General features: G+C 56.4%; 2 protein-coding genes across 4 annotated transcripts; one reads left to right on the top strand and one right to left on the bottom strand.

The window, feature by feature from the left end:
• Positions 1–768: 768 nt before the first annotated feature.
• Positions 769–8,829, top strand: Pkmyt1 (protein kinase, membrane associated tyrosine/threonine 1). Of its 3 annotated transcripts, XM_027940579.3 has the most exons (9): positions 769–939; positions 1,381–1,497; positions 4,438–4,939; positions 5,904–6,397; positions 7,072–7,178; positions 7,310–7,482; positions 7,567–7,721; positions 8,423–8,500; positions 8,575–8,829. In XM_027940579.3, exons 3-9 carry the CDS (start codon positions 4,589–4,591, stop codon positions 8,684–8,686), a joined length of 1,470 nt encoding a protein of 489 aa, XP_027796380.1. In that variant the 5' UTR covers positions 769–939; positions 1,381–1,497; positions 4,438–4,588; the 3' UTR covers positions 8,687–8,829. The 3 variants fall into 3 exon arrangements, with proteins under 3 accessions (XP_027796380.1, XP_071461882.1, XP_071461883.1); XM_071605781.1 differs by having other exon boundaries at positions 7,310–7,721; XM_071605782.1 differs by lacking the exon at positions 1,381–1,497 and having other exon boundaries at positions 7,310–7,721.
• Positions 8,819–12,314, bottom strand: Paqr4 (progestin and adipoQ receptor family member 4). Its single transcript, XM_027940580.3, has 3 exons — positions 11,792–12,314; positions 10,252–10,473; positions 8,819–10,151 (listed from the first exon to the last, which is right to left on the bottom strand). The coding sequence occupies exons 1-3, from the start codon at positions 11,955–11,957 to the stop codon at positions 9,718–9,720; spliced, it is 822 nt and encodes a 273-aa protein (XP_027796381.1). The 5' UTR covers positions 11,958–12,314; the 3' UTR covers positions 8,819–9,717.
• Positions 12,315–13,098: the final 784 nt, after the last annotated feature.

Here is a 13,098-nt window from a genome sequence, read left to right on the forward strand (position 1 = left end):
AGGTCGTTCAGCAGGGAAGCGGCTGAGCGCAAGGTTCAAACCCAAAGAATGAGTAAAAAGATGCCTCAGAAGAGGCTGAAACAGGCAGGAATGCTGAGAACAGGCAAGACAGGCCGAGGTCTAAAGAGCTCCCTGAAAGAGGTGGCATTTCCTGGCTTCTGAAGTCACTCACTGGTGGAGTGGTGAGTGCGTCCTCCTCACTGCAACCCCAGAGCAGCATGGCCGGGCCGGAGGAAAGCAGCCCAGGGCATCTGATCCGCAGATTTGTCTCCAGGGTGCGCTGCGTGGCCACCTCTCCCGTGTTTTTTTTTTTTTGGCACTGGGGACTGAACTCTTCTCAACACCACTGAGCTATATCCTCTTCTTATTTTTCCCTTATTTATTTTTTGTTAATTGCCCAGGCTGGCCCCAAACTTGTGATCCTTCTCAGACAACCTAGTGGCTGGGATTACAAGTGTGCGCCAGCCGGCCAGCACTTTTACCCAAGTTACTGAGGCCGCAACCGGAGCAGCGGTACTGGGTGTCCCGGAAACCCGGAGGGAGGATCCGAGGGCGGGATCAACATTGAGCTCGGCCTCGGATCAAACCTCACCGCGGCCACGCCGCGTCTAGCGCTAATCACACTGTGCGCCTGCGCCACGGGAGCGCGCAGCCAGGCGGGGCGCGCACGCAGGCCGCGGGGCGGGGCCAGCGGGCCGGCGTCTCTGACGGGCCGGGCTTGGCAGGCCGGGGCGGGGCCTCGAGACCGGTTTGGAATTTTTGGCGCGAGCCGGCTCCGCGGGCGTTCACGGGCCGTTCCTCATCTGGGAGAGCCTTCCGCCGGGACGTCGGGAGCCGTCCACCACAGACCCTGGCCCACTTGACCGCCCCGAGGCCTCCCGCCGCCTCTACCGACCTGGAATTTGGGACCTCGTTGCTGCGCCCCGCCCAGCCGCCCAGGTAAGCCCAGCCCCCGGCCCAGGGCTCCCGGGAGCGCAGCCTTTCCGCCCGCTTCCCCGCGCTCCCGGGCGGCTTCTGGTCCCCGGACTACTCCTTCCCGGCCAGCTTCCACTCGCGTACCCTGCAGCCCCCTCCCTCAATGGCCAGCCCGCCCTCTGCGACAGCCCCACCTCTCCAGTCCCGCGGAGGCTGGCCCTGCCCTCAGGTGACCAGCTCCCGGCCAGCGCGGTCCCCGACGGCCCCGCCCACGCCGCTAGGCCCGCCGGGGTGGCCGCCCTTCCCTCCTCTCGCCACCCCGCCGGCTGGTCCCCTTTCCTGTGGGGGTCCCTTCCCCAGCGGCTGCCCTCCTTTATTTGACCTTTCCTGGGAGAAGCCCTTCTGCTCTCAGGGCTTTCAGGCGGGTCTCTCCGCGGGCCTCCCGGTGACAGCCCGTCTCCCCAGTTGTTCTCCAGGGTATTCCCACGCCCACGGAGAGAATTCCGCCGCCGCCCTGCCCCGGAGGAACTCACAGTCTAGCTGTAGACGGTGGTCAGCAGATGTGTCCGGCTCAGTGAGAGGGTGAGGCCCGAGGCCCCTGGAAATTGTGGAGGTCACTCTGGCTGGGGCTGTGGCTCCCGGCCACCCTGGCTGTATCCCCACCGAGCCGGCTTCCCTGTCAATCCTTCGCGCCCCTAAGGCTGTTTGTTCACGTACTTCTTCATGTTCCTGGGATGGGATTTTATTTTTTATGTTTTACTTTTTTTGAGAAAGGATCTCCCTAAGTTGCTTAGGGCCTCGCCAAATTCTGAGCGCCCTGGAACTTGTGATCCTCCTGCCTCGGCCACCTGAGCTGCTAGGATTACAGGTGTGCACCACCCGGCCCATTGGTGGGATGGGATTCTTGAGGTAAACAGAGGCAGAGGAAGGGTCCCCACAGAATATAGGGTGAGGCTTTCAGCCAAGCCCCTAGATCCCTCCCCACACAGTGGTAGACCCTTCTTTAGGTGACTGATCCTGAGCAGTCACCAGCACACTCTCTGCTAGGTATGGCATCTTGTGGTACATTGGTCCATTGTGGCTTTCTCTCAAATTTGACTCTTCCTCTCTTTTTTTTTTTTTGTGTGTGTGTGTGTCAATTACAGCATTATAGGAACACAACAGCCCTCTGCCCAACACACAAGGCACTGATACTTGTGGGATGACTGTACTTTGTGTGTTGTTTCAGTTACTACCCAGAGTTTATGATAGCATTTATGGCATCATTTGCTTGATAGTAGTTTGCCTTTATGCTGGACTTAGGGCTAAGCCCTCCATAAGTTCAGTACAGTATGAGTCCACAAATCCCTGAGGCTAGATGCATTTCAGTAATTAAACTGAGATTTAGAAAGCTATTATGGGTACATTTTCACCACTGATGGGTATGGGACATCATTCCAAGATCAAACATATTAATATTTCTGCCAAGAAATATATGAATATTTTCACTGAGAGATGATGATGATAATGATGATGATGATGATGATGATCCTGACAATGATGATTTTTGTGGAACTGGAGATTGAACCTAGGGCCTAGAAAGTGCCAGGCAAGTACCATATCACTGAAACATCCTCAGCCCTTTCCTTCCTTCCTTCCTTCCTTCCTTCCTTCCTTCCTTCCTTCCTGGGATTGAACTCAGGGGCACTCAACCCCTGAGCCCATCCCCAGCACTATTTTGTATTTTTATTTAGAGACAGGGTCTCACTGAGTTGCTTAGCACCTCGCTGTTGCTAAGGCTGGTTTTCTTTATTTGTTGCCATACCAGGGATTTAATTCAGGGGCACTTTACCACTGAGATATATCCCCAACCCTTTTTGTTTTTTTCATTTTGAGATAGGGTCTTGCTGAGTTGTTTAGGGCCTCACTAAGTTGCTGAGGCTGGCTTTGAACTTTCCATTCTCCAGTCTCGCCTCCTGAGCCTCTGGATTGTAGGTGTATGCCACTGTACCTGGGAGGGTTTATTTTTGAAGCCTCAATTCTATTCTCATCTCTCTCTTTATCTATTTGTCCTTATGTGAGTACCACACTGTTTTGATTACTATGGCTGTGTAGTAGGTTTTGGAATTGGGGTGTGAGTCTTCCAACATTTTTCTTTTTTTGATTATTTTGATGAACTTTCATATGAATGTTAGGATCAGTTCGTCATTTCCTCTAAGGAAATCACTTCGGATTCTGTGCTAGGGACCAGTCCCAGGGCCTTGCCTATGCTAGGCAAGCACCCTACCACTGAGTCATATCACTAACCCATAATTTGAAGAGTATTGCCATTTTATCAAATCTTTGGATCTATGAACATGTGACATCTTTCCATTTATTTAGACCTTAATCCCACCCCCCACCCCCACTCTTCTGGCTCTTGAACCACCACCACCACCACCATCATCATCATCATCATCACATACTATGTATACCTTCCACCATTGAGCTACATTGCCTCCCCCAGCCTCCTCTTAATAACTCACCACCAAAGCCTCTATGGACTTTGATAGCATCAACTTCACAACAGTGTTTCAGTTTTTTTAGGGGAGCAACTTCAGGGCTGGTTATTTTTTTGTTCGTTTTTGTTTACTTTAATTAAATCCCAAACTGCTGGGATATATATGTATATATCACCAATTTAAAAAATATATTTATAGTATTCACTGTGGTAACATGTGCATAGCATAATTTGGTCAATTTCATTCCACATTCCCTCCCCTTCCCCTTCCCTCCTCCCTTCCCCTCAACTTCCCCCTCAGTCCCCTTAGGGCTTCTATTTCACAACCTGCCTCTACCCCTGGGCAAAATATTTGAGTCATGCTGTGGAGCTGGGATCTGATAAATATGAAAGCCTGCCCCCTCTGGGTGGATACCTTCACTTTGATAGGATTGCAGGAGCTCCAACTTCTTGGAGACACCTGCTCATAGTGCTGATAGGCATCTAGGTGCCATACATTCTGGATGTTCTTACCAAGATTTGGTGGATTGTCTTATATAAATGTTTCTTCATTTACTATATGCACTTAGTACCATGTCCAGAGGTTTGCAATACTTGCTTGCGAATAATGTTTGCCAGCTCCACCTGTGTTGCTGGGGACAGGCTCCCAGAGCGCCTCAAGCTGCTGTTTAGGAAGTGGAGCTCCACTGAGCAGTTCTGGCAATACAGCTATGAAAATGAAAGAAAGGAACAAAGAACTCTGCCTTTTACCCTGGAGTTAGAGAGGAAGGATGGTATTAGAACTGGAGAGGAGGGGAGGGATAGTGTTGATATTTCTGTCTCAGGTCTTAAAAGAAAGGAAGGCTGGACCTCCCACTCCCACCCCAATGTGGTGGCTGTATAGGTTCTGACTCCAGAACCACTTTGGTTTTAACATCCCCATTGGGCTTGACACCCTCAGGGACATAGGCCTCTGGTCTCCATTTCATCTTTCTGTCATGTCTGAGATGCCGACAGCATGTCATGCAGGTGTGTGACGGCCTGTCCTCTGCCTTTTCCTACAGGTGCTTGTGGTCCCCGCAGCCTTCATGTGGAAAGTAGAACGTGCGAGCAGTGTAGACTGGGCTCTCTTGGGGGCCACAGCACCAGGTGTTTTTTGAGTGGACACACTGCTCGACCTCCGTCTCTCTGCCCCCAGGGCCTCCTGTGCTGGCCATGCCTGTGCCTGCTGAGGGTACCCCACCACCTCTAAGTGGCACCCCTGTCCCAGTCCCAGCCTACTTCCGCCATGCAGAGCCTGGCTTCTCCCTCAAGAGGCCTGGGGGGCTCAGCCGAAGCCTCCCACCCCGGCCCCCTGCCAAGGGTAGCATCCCAATTAGTCGTCTCTTTCCTCCTCGGACCCCGGGTTGGCATCAGCCCCACCCCCGGAGGGTGTCATTCCGGAATGAGGCTTCAGAAACCCTGCAGAGCCCTGGGTATGACCCGAGCAGGCCAGAATCCTTTTTTCAGCAGAGCTTCCAGAGGCTCAGCCGCCTGGGCCATGGATCCTATGGAGAGGTCTTCAAGGTGAGGAAAGAGACGGGACAGTTCTCTAAGTCCATCTGTGGGACACTTTGCTTCCCTCTCCTCTCCTGAGCAGCCTGCTCCACTGTCCTCTTCTCTGCTTTTGTTTTGACTGCTTTCTCATAACCTCTATGCAGGGCCCTTTGAGGGTTGCCTGTGCACACTGGTTCCTTGTCCAGAGTCTGGCACAATCTGCAGTGCCCCTGGTTGCCATCTCTGCTGAATTCAGCTGTGCTGAGTTCCTTGGCAAGCACTACACAGCTCCCAGGGCTAGCCCAAGTACAGTGCCACCCTGCCCTCTGGCAGGCTTGAAGGCTACCCCCTGCCTGCCACTTTTTTTTTTCCTTAAAATATATTTTCTAATCATTTATATTTTCTCTAAAATGGTAGCTTTCTGAAGCTGGGCACAGGGGCACACGCCTGTCATCCCAGCAGCTTGGGAGGCTGAGGCAGGAGATCATGAGTTCAAAGCCAGCCTCAGCAACAGCGAGGCACTAAGCAAGTCAGTGAGACCTTGTCTCTAAATAAAATACAAAATAGGGCTGCGGATGTGGCTTAGTGGTTGGATAACCCTGAGTTCAATCCCTAGTACCCTACCCCCCGCAAAATTAAAAAATGGTAGCTTTCCCTTGCACAAATACTATTTGAAGATAATTTTGTTATTTTTATTAAATGCAAGGAAAATAGTCCCCTGGGCCAGATATCTTACCCAGAGGAAAGCTGTGCATAGCAGAGCAGGCTGCCCCTGTTCTGGAGCCATGGTTTCCACTTAGCACTGTGCTCTAGAGAATCTCCTGGGCCAGAGTCCATGGGTCTGCCCTGCCTCCTCCATGGCTGGGTCTCCAGCATATCACCATGTGCCGGCATCTCTCTAAGACAGATGTGTTGCCCCTCCACATGTGTGATATCTTAATAGCATCTATCAGTTGTGCCCCCACCCCACCTGCAGGCACCATTTCTCTTGCAGGTGCGCTCCAAGGAAGATGGCCGTCTCTATGCGGTCAAACGTTCTATGTCGCCATTCCGGGGTCCCAAGGACCGGGCCCGCAAGCTGGCTGAGGTAGGCGGCCACGAGAAGGTGGGGCAGCATCCGCGCTGCGTGCGGTTGGAGAGAGCCTGGGAGGAGGGCGGCATCCTGTACCTGCAGACGGAGTTGTGCGGGCCCAGCCTTCAGCAACACTGTGAAGCCTGGGGCGCCAGCCTGCCCGAGACCCAAGTCTGGGGCTACCTTCGAGACACTCTGCTTGCTCTGGCCCACCTGCATGGCCAAGGCCTGGTTCACCTTGATGTCAAGCCTGCCAACATCTTCCTGGGGCCCCGGGGCCGCTGTAAGCTAGGTGACTTTGGCCTGCTGGTGGAGCTGGGTGCCACTGGAGCCAGTGAGGCCCAGGAGGGAGACCCCCGCTACATGGCCCCCGAGCTGCTGCAGGGCTCCTACGGGACAGCGGCAGATGTGTTCAGGTGAGGGCTAGGACATGGAGGGGTTGTGTGGCCCTTGTCTGGGGGTGGTCAGCAGAGAAAGGGACTCCCTAGAAGAGGACCTCCATCCTGGCCCTAGGTCAGGAAGACATTTAGCCTCAGGCCTCAGAGATGCTGTGTCTGCCTTATAGCTAAGAGATCTCCTTGGCATGCTGCTTAAAACCAGCAAGCCCTTTGGAGTAGCTTTACTTAGCCTCGCCATATCCTTACATTTCTAAGGGAAGAATGGCTATTACTCTGGTACAGGAGGGAACAGTGCAGTGAGGTTAAGGGACTTACCCTGAATTCACAGTTAGCAGCCTGGACTGGGCCCAGGCACTGGGTTCCAGTTTCATGCTGGCAACACTGCCCTGCCTCCAGCACTTGCATCTGACCATCTCAGCAGAATGAGGATGGCATTAGTAACCTTAGAAACTCAGGTGCCCATCAGTGAGGTGTTGGAGGACCACCACAGCAGCATGTGGGCTGCACTGGATGTAGGATTAACCCTTCACAACAAGGTCCCCATCCAGCCTGGAGCTCATTGGCCCTGCTGCAGCCGACTCTAAGTCCCCACCCCTCTTTCATCACTTCCCTGGCTTATGGTGGAAGATAACAGCCCTTCCCACCCTCCAGTGGGATTGGGGTCTGTGTTCCAAAGTCAACTCTGTCCCTAGTCTGGGTCTCACCATCCTGGAAGTGGCCTGCAACATGGAACTGCCCCATGGTGGAGAGGGCTGGCAGCAGCTGCGCCAGGGCTACCTGCCTCCTGAGTTTACTGCTGGTGAGTGGAGGGCCCAGTGGCAGGCTGCCACCAGTTCCTATGGCAGGGAGTAGCTGGTGGTAGGGGTACTGCTGGGTTCAGGGCCCAGTCAGTGCCCTGGAATCTTTGACATGGCTTTGTCCAATGGGCAGGTCTGTCTGCTGAGCTGCGTTCTGTCCTCGTCATGATGCTGGAGCCTGACCCCCAGCTGCGGGCCACGGCTGAGGCCCTGCTGGCCCTGCCCATGCTGAGGCAACCAAGGCCCTGGAACATCCTGTGGTGCATGGCTGCTGAAGCCCTAAGTCGAGGCTGGGCTCTATGGCAAGTAAGCTGCCACAGTGCCAAGCCATGTTACCTGACGCCCACCCCAGGGCCTGCCTGGCTTCTTGAGGTTTCCTCTCCCCCACAGGCTCTGCTCACCCTGCTGTGCTGGCTTTGGCACAGCCTAGCTCACCCTGCCAGCTGGCTGCAGCCCCCAGGTCCACCAGCCACCCCACCTGGCTCGCCACCCTGCAGCCTCCTGGATAGCAGCCTCTCCAGCAGCTGGGATGATGACAGCATAGGGTGAGTGAGAGCTCCTACACCTGGAGTGGGCCCATAGTATAGCTAAATGGAGGTCTGGTGAATGGGAGTCACAGCTTGGTCTATGTGAATTCAACTCAGTGAGTGGGGTGACTGCCACCCACAACACAGCTTCACACTGGTAAGTGGTAGGAAGGCCAGTGTACCTGCCAGAATAGGCAGGGGCACACCCCCCCCACACACACACACACCTCAGTAGAGGCTGCAAGTGCCCAGGGATAGGGCATTTTCTTTCCCTGGATGAAGAAAAATCTCTCAGAGCCTGGCAAGTCTCCACTCTGAGAGGATGCCCTTAGTCTCAGGTGGCCAAGTGAGAGGCTGTAATTAAGAAACTCCTGCACAAGAAAGCTACATGCCCCAAATACACAGCTCTTGAAGGAATCCCTTCCTTATAATAATGTCACCCTCACTCTGAGGGCACTTTGTAGCCCAAGGGAAGTGCCAGCACAGCTTCATTTACCAAAAGTTCACCTGAGATCCAGCTCAGCTAAAGCCTATATTCTGAAAATGAACAGAAATGGCTTTTGGGCACAGTCAGATGGGAGGGCTTGAAGGTTGTCCAAATGTACCACATCTTTATGGTCCTGACTATGGCCCTTATCCCTCCGTCAGGGCTAGAACCTGAGTGGGGTTGCTCTCCTACACTTCTCACCTCCTTGCTTGTTTTACCTACCTTCCTATAGGCCTTCGCTCTCCCCAGAGGCCATCCTGACCCGGGCTGCCAGGAGTACTTCCACCCCCCGGGGCAGGTACACACCAAGGTAAGCAGGCCCCAGAGCTGGGGCTGCGCAGGGTTGGTTTTGGGATCCTGAGTGTCATTCTTCTTTTCTTACAGGGATGCCCTGGACCTAAGTAACATGGACTCAGAGCTTCCTCGGGGTTCCTGTCCTTCCTTTGAGCCTAGGAACCTCCTCAGCCTATTTGAGGACTCACTGGACCCAGCCTGAGCTGTAGGTCCAGCTTCTGTACTTTTAACCTCTTACTCCTTCCCTGTCCCTTCCCCTGGAAAGCTGGGTCCCTTTGGGATCTACTGTGTCTAATAAAAAGTATTTGAATCTTGGGAGCACCCAAGCTTGCTCTAGTGGCAATAGAGCATTTTCTGTCCCTTTATTGATGTAGCCCAGGGTCTTGGGCTGCTGGGAGGATCCTGCTATGAGGCTGAGCCCTGCTGTAGATCCCAGGGCCCCAGGCCTTGGCTCAGCAGACTGGCACCACACACTGTGTGGGATAGAGATTTCCTGAGTGGGCATGTTCCCAGCAGGCAGGGAGCCATCAGATCATGGCACTGAAGGTGGGGGCAGACCTTTAGCCCAGTGGGGCCTGGGTCCAGAGTCACTCACTTCATGTCTGTTTCTGTTAACTGGGAAAAGCAGCCACTGTCCTCATGTCCCTTGTCCAGCTGGTGCAAGAAGATCCAGTACCCACTGGGTCTTGGGAAAAGGGGCTGGTCCTGCTGCCCCAGACCCTTACTCCAATCTTTAAATGGAGAAAGGTGGCAGGGCTTCTGGCTGCTGGGAGGGCTGGCATGCAAGGCAGAGATGGAGGTTAGGAAGCAGGGGCCAGAGGGGCTAGTCCAGAGACCTGTGAGGGCAGGATCGGGGGATGATGGGTCTGGGTTGGCAGGTATGGCAAGTTTGCAGGACTCCAGCTGTCAGAACAGGATATAACCTTAGAGTCTCTCTGGCCCAACCTTCACAGGTAACAGAGGGTAAACAGGTCCAGAGAAGGAAAGGTTTCCTTGCAGCTGACACAGTACCCAGGAGGAAGAAGGCAGGGAGGGGAAGTTGGAGTTCCAAGGCCTGGGTGGAAGAAGAGGTTAGTTCAGAGGGAAGAATGAACAGACAAGGGCTCCCAGCTGGGAAGTCTCAAGCGCTGTAAGCATCAAGGGAGCCAGCCCCTTGCAGACCAGAAGGAGGGAAGGTGGCATTATTGGTTCCAGGAGGCTGTGGGCAAGCTGGCACAGGAGGCAGGAGGCAGCTCAGTCTGGGGGACAGGCGTGGTGGGCGGCCCAGAGCAGGTCAGGCACAACACCGGCGTGGAGCTGTAGGATGGAGCCCACGCTGAGCAGATGCATAATCTGGTGGGAGTTACCCCAGTAGTCGAAGCGGCCAGGCCCCCAGCGCTCTGGTAGGCGGGCCACATTCACCAGCCCTCCAAGCAGTGCCAGCGCATCCATGCGCAGATAGCAGCGCAGGGAACCTGGAGCCCCTGAGCCCAGCCCTACTGCACGGGCCCCAAACACCAGCAGACGGGCCCCAGCTTGCCAGCCAAAGGCTCGGAGTCGGGCACTGGTGGAAGGGGCAGTGAGGGCTCGCCAGCCGGCTATAGCAGACAGCAGGGTGTAGCCCACCAGGGCAGCCGGGCGCAGCCAGGGCCTACAGACCAGGGTGCAGTGGATGATGGGCAGGGCCCCTGCAGAGAGAGAACAGGAGGTACATCAATCTGAGTCTGCTTTCCCTTCCCTACCCAGGGCTCATGCCCCTGCCTCCCCATCTCTAGGGCCCTGGCTCACCGAGGGTGTTGACGAGGCAGACCCCACACATATCAAGAGCAAGAAGCCGGGCGTACACAGAACTGCCCCCTTGGTGGCACATGAAGAGGTGATACAGCACAGAGGCAGCAGGGGGAACCAGGCAGGCCACACAGTGTGTGCCTCCCAGCCAGCTATCCTTTCCCAGCTGACTCCAGGGCATAGTCATTGGCACCAGCACCAGGAAACCCAGCAAGGCCAGCCCTGGGAGAGAGAGACAGTTATCCATCATACAGTTTGGGCATAAAAGTTGAATCACATCCCTAAGGAGTTCAGTTTAGGGATGACACAAGAGGGGCAACAGCAGAACAGATCTGGGTGCTGCTGCCATACACACAGAGGCAGGCCTTAGGCTATAGGCTTTTGGAAACCTACTATCATGGTTCACAACTTTGGGAAGTTGAGACTCTGAGCCCACTTTGCAGGTGAGGAAACTGAAGCTTGGAGGTCAAGTAACCTACCCCAGATGAGCCCAGCAAGTTGTATGGCTCTCAAGCTGCCCTCACCCTTTAAGCTGGAGCAGGAGGCCCCCATGAGGCCTGTCTAGTCTACAGAAGCCTCAGGAGGTATCACCGGAGTTCTGAGCAGGATATGTGGACACCACCAGCCCCAGGGCTACTAAGCTTGCCTCTTCCCAAGTGTCCACACAAACAGAGGCTTTGGGTCTTTTTGTCTTCCAGAAAGGGGTGAGGCCAGGTAGGGCAAGGCAAGTCCTGAATGCTCAGGTGGGACTGAAAGGAGTTTGTCCCATCTCCTTCCCAAGTGTTTCCCAGGATCTCCATTCTTGCCAGCCCAAGCCCTTCTCTGGGATTACAAACCCTCTCCAAAGAAGTTGGCATTGCCCTCAACTGGGTCAAACCAGAGCTCAGACTGCCCACTCTGGGTTGGGCCAGGCTACACAATAGCCCCCCACTAGGCAAAGGCTAACCCTGCAGGCTCCCGGCCCCTCAGCCCCAGGAGCTGCTCAAGGACGGCCAGGGCTGTGTCAGCAGAGCTCAGAGGGCTGCGGAGGAGGGCCCAAGTGCCTGCTGGGGGGGGGGGGGGGAGGAAGGAGCTGCCACCAGGCGGAGCCCCAAGACAGGGCTTCTGGGGCTGGGGCAGAAGGGCTGCTAGGCCATGAAGGGCTGGGACCGAGACCGCGGCCAGCTTTTCCCAGGCCCGTTCCTCTCCACAGTTAACATCCATCTCCAGGACGGGTGATAGCGGGGGAGGGTGCTCAGAGCACTAGGATTACGAAGGGGTCTGACACTAGGCTTCTTACCCCAGGGACAGAGCGGGATTAAGCAGTCCCAGCCCCCTATTCTGATCCCCTCCTCGCCAGCCCTGGGGCCCCCGCTGGGAAAGAGGAAGCTGGCAGCCCGGCTCGGGACAATGGCAGCTTTGTCACCACGGTTTCAGGCCAAACCAGGGACGGGACAGACCAGGACCTAGGCGCTGGGGCACTCCTTGGCCTTCGGGTCCCGGGCAGTGAACGGCAGGGCGGCAGCGGGTGCCGGAATGCACGAAGTGGGGTGCGGCTCACCGTGTGTGTAGATGTTGCCCAGCTCGTTGTGCACGTAGAAAAGGCTGCGCAGGCAGCCCGAGCCGCTGCTGGCCGGCCGGTAGCCGGTCAGCACGAACTTATTGAACTGCAGGTGCGGAGGTGAGCTGGCCCAGTCCAGCAGGCGCGGCCCGGACAGGAACGCCATGCCCCTGCGCAGCGCCGGCCGCTTGTGCTCCTCCTGTCCCTGGGTATCCTCCTTACTGGGGCTGCAGCGCCGGAGAGCTCATCCCTGCCCGCCTCCCGGCTGCCGGGTCGCGCAGTGCTGGGTCAGCGAGCGCGCCAGCAGAGGGTCCGCGCCCCCTCGCGTCCCGCGTTGCGCACGCGCGAGCCTGACGCCCCCGCACCGGGGCGGAGGCTGGGAGACCCAGCACCCGAGCGCAGTGCGGCCGGGTCCGCCCGGGGAGGCGCTCCGCAGAAATAGCTCCAGTTGGAGGCGGCGGCCGATGGCCTCGCCGCAGCTCGAAGGACGGGCGCGGCCGGACGCGGGAGGGAACACCAGGCTCCGCCCCGGTTCCTCGCCCCCGTCAACCCTGCTGGTATTTCGCGCGCTGGATTCCTGACGTTGATGCTGCCAGGGCCAATGGGCGCGACCAACGGGGAGGCTCCGCCCCGAGAGCGCCCAGGCCTTCTCTCTTCTAAGCATAATCTATGGGGCACCAGCCTCACTTGCATGTTTGCTTAGGACCTGATGTTCTGGGTCCCGCGGGCTAAGCTGGAGTGACCAGGCATCTCGTGTCTCCCAGCACTGCGCACCCGGTTTTCCGCGTGACCCCCAAAATGTCGTACCTTTGGGTATCCACCCTCAAGTTCACAGCCCCACCAGTCAGCCCCACCCTGCGGTCGGGGCTCTGTCCAAGGTGCTGCTGGCTCAGGCCCATTCGGGAGGTTCCAGACGAGCGCTGGCGCGTCCCCACTTTGGAGATGATCTCTCCAGTGGCCCCAGATACCCAAGCCTCGGAGGAGATGCGTGACGCACCAGGAGCCCTCGGCAAGGCCCGGATCTTCCGGCCAGGATTCTCTGAGCTTGGGCGAGGCCCAACTCACTCGCTATTATCGCTCATAAGGCGCACCCTCGGCCCAGCCCAGGCCAGGTAGGAAACTGCAGAAAACAAGGCAGGAGGCGATGGGAGAAAGGTCGGCTCCCGCTCCACCACCCCCAGGGCGGGAACCAGGAGGAGCCCCTTTGTCAGGCATATCTTTGCCCAAGGTCAGTCTCTGTCGCCCACTCTTATGCAGGGCACCGCCCATCCATCCTCGGTTCCTCCTCTCCCTTCCAGAAGGTTCTG

The sequence above is a fragment of the Marmota flaviventris genome, chromosome 19, assembly GCF_047511675.1.
Source record: "Marmota flaviventris isolate mMarFla1 chromosome 19, mMarFla1.hap1, whole genome shotgun sequence".
Classification (NCBI taxonomy): Eukaryota; Metazoa; Chordata; class Mammalia; order Rodentia; family Sciuridae; genus Marmota; species Marmota flaviventris.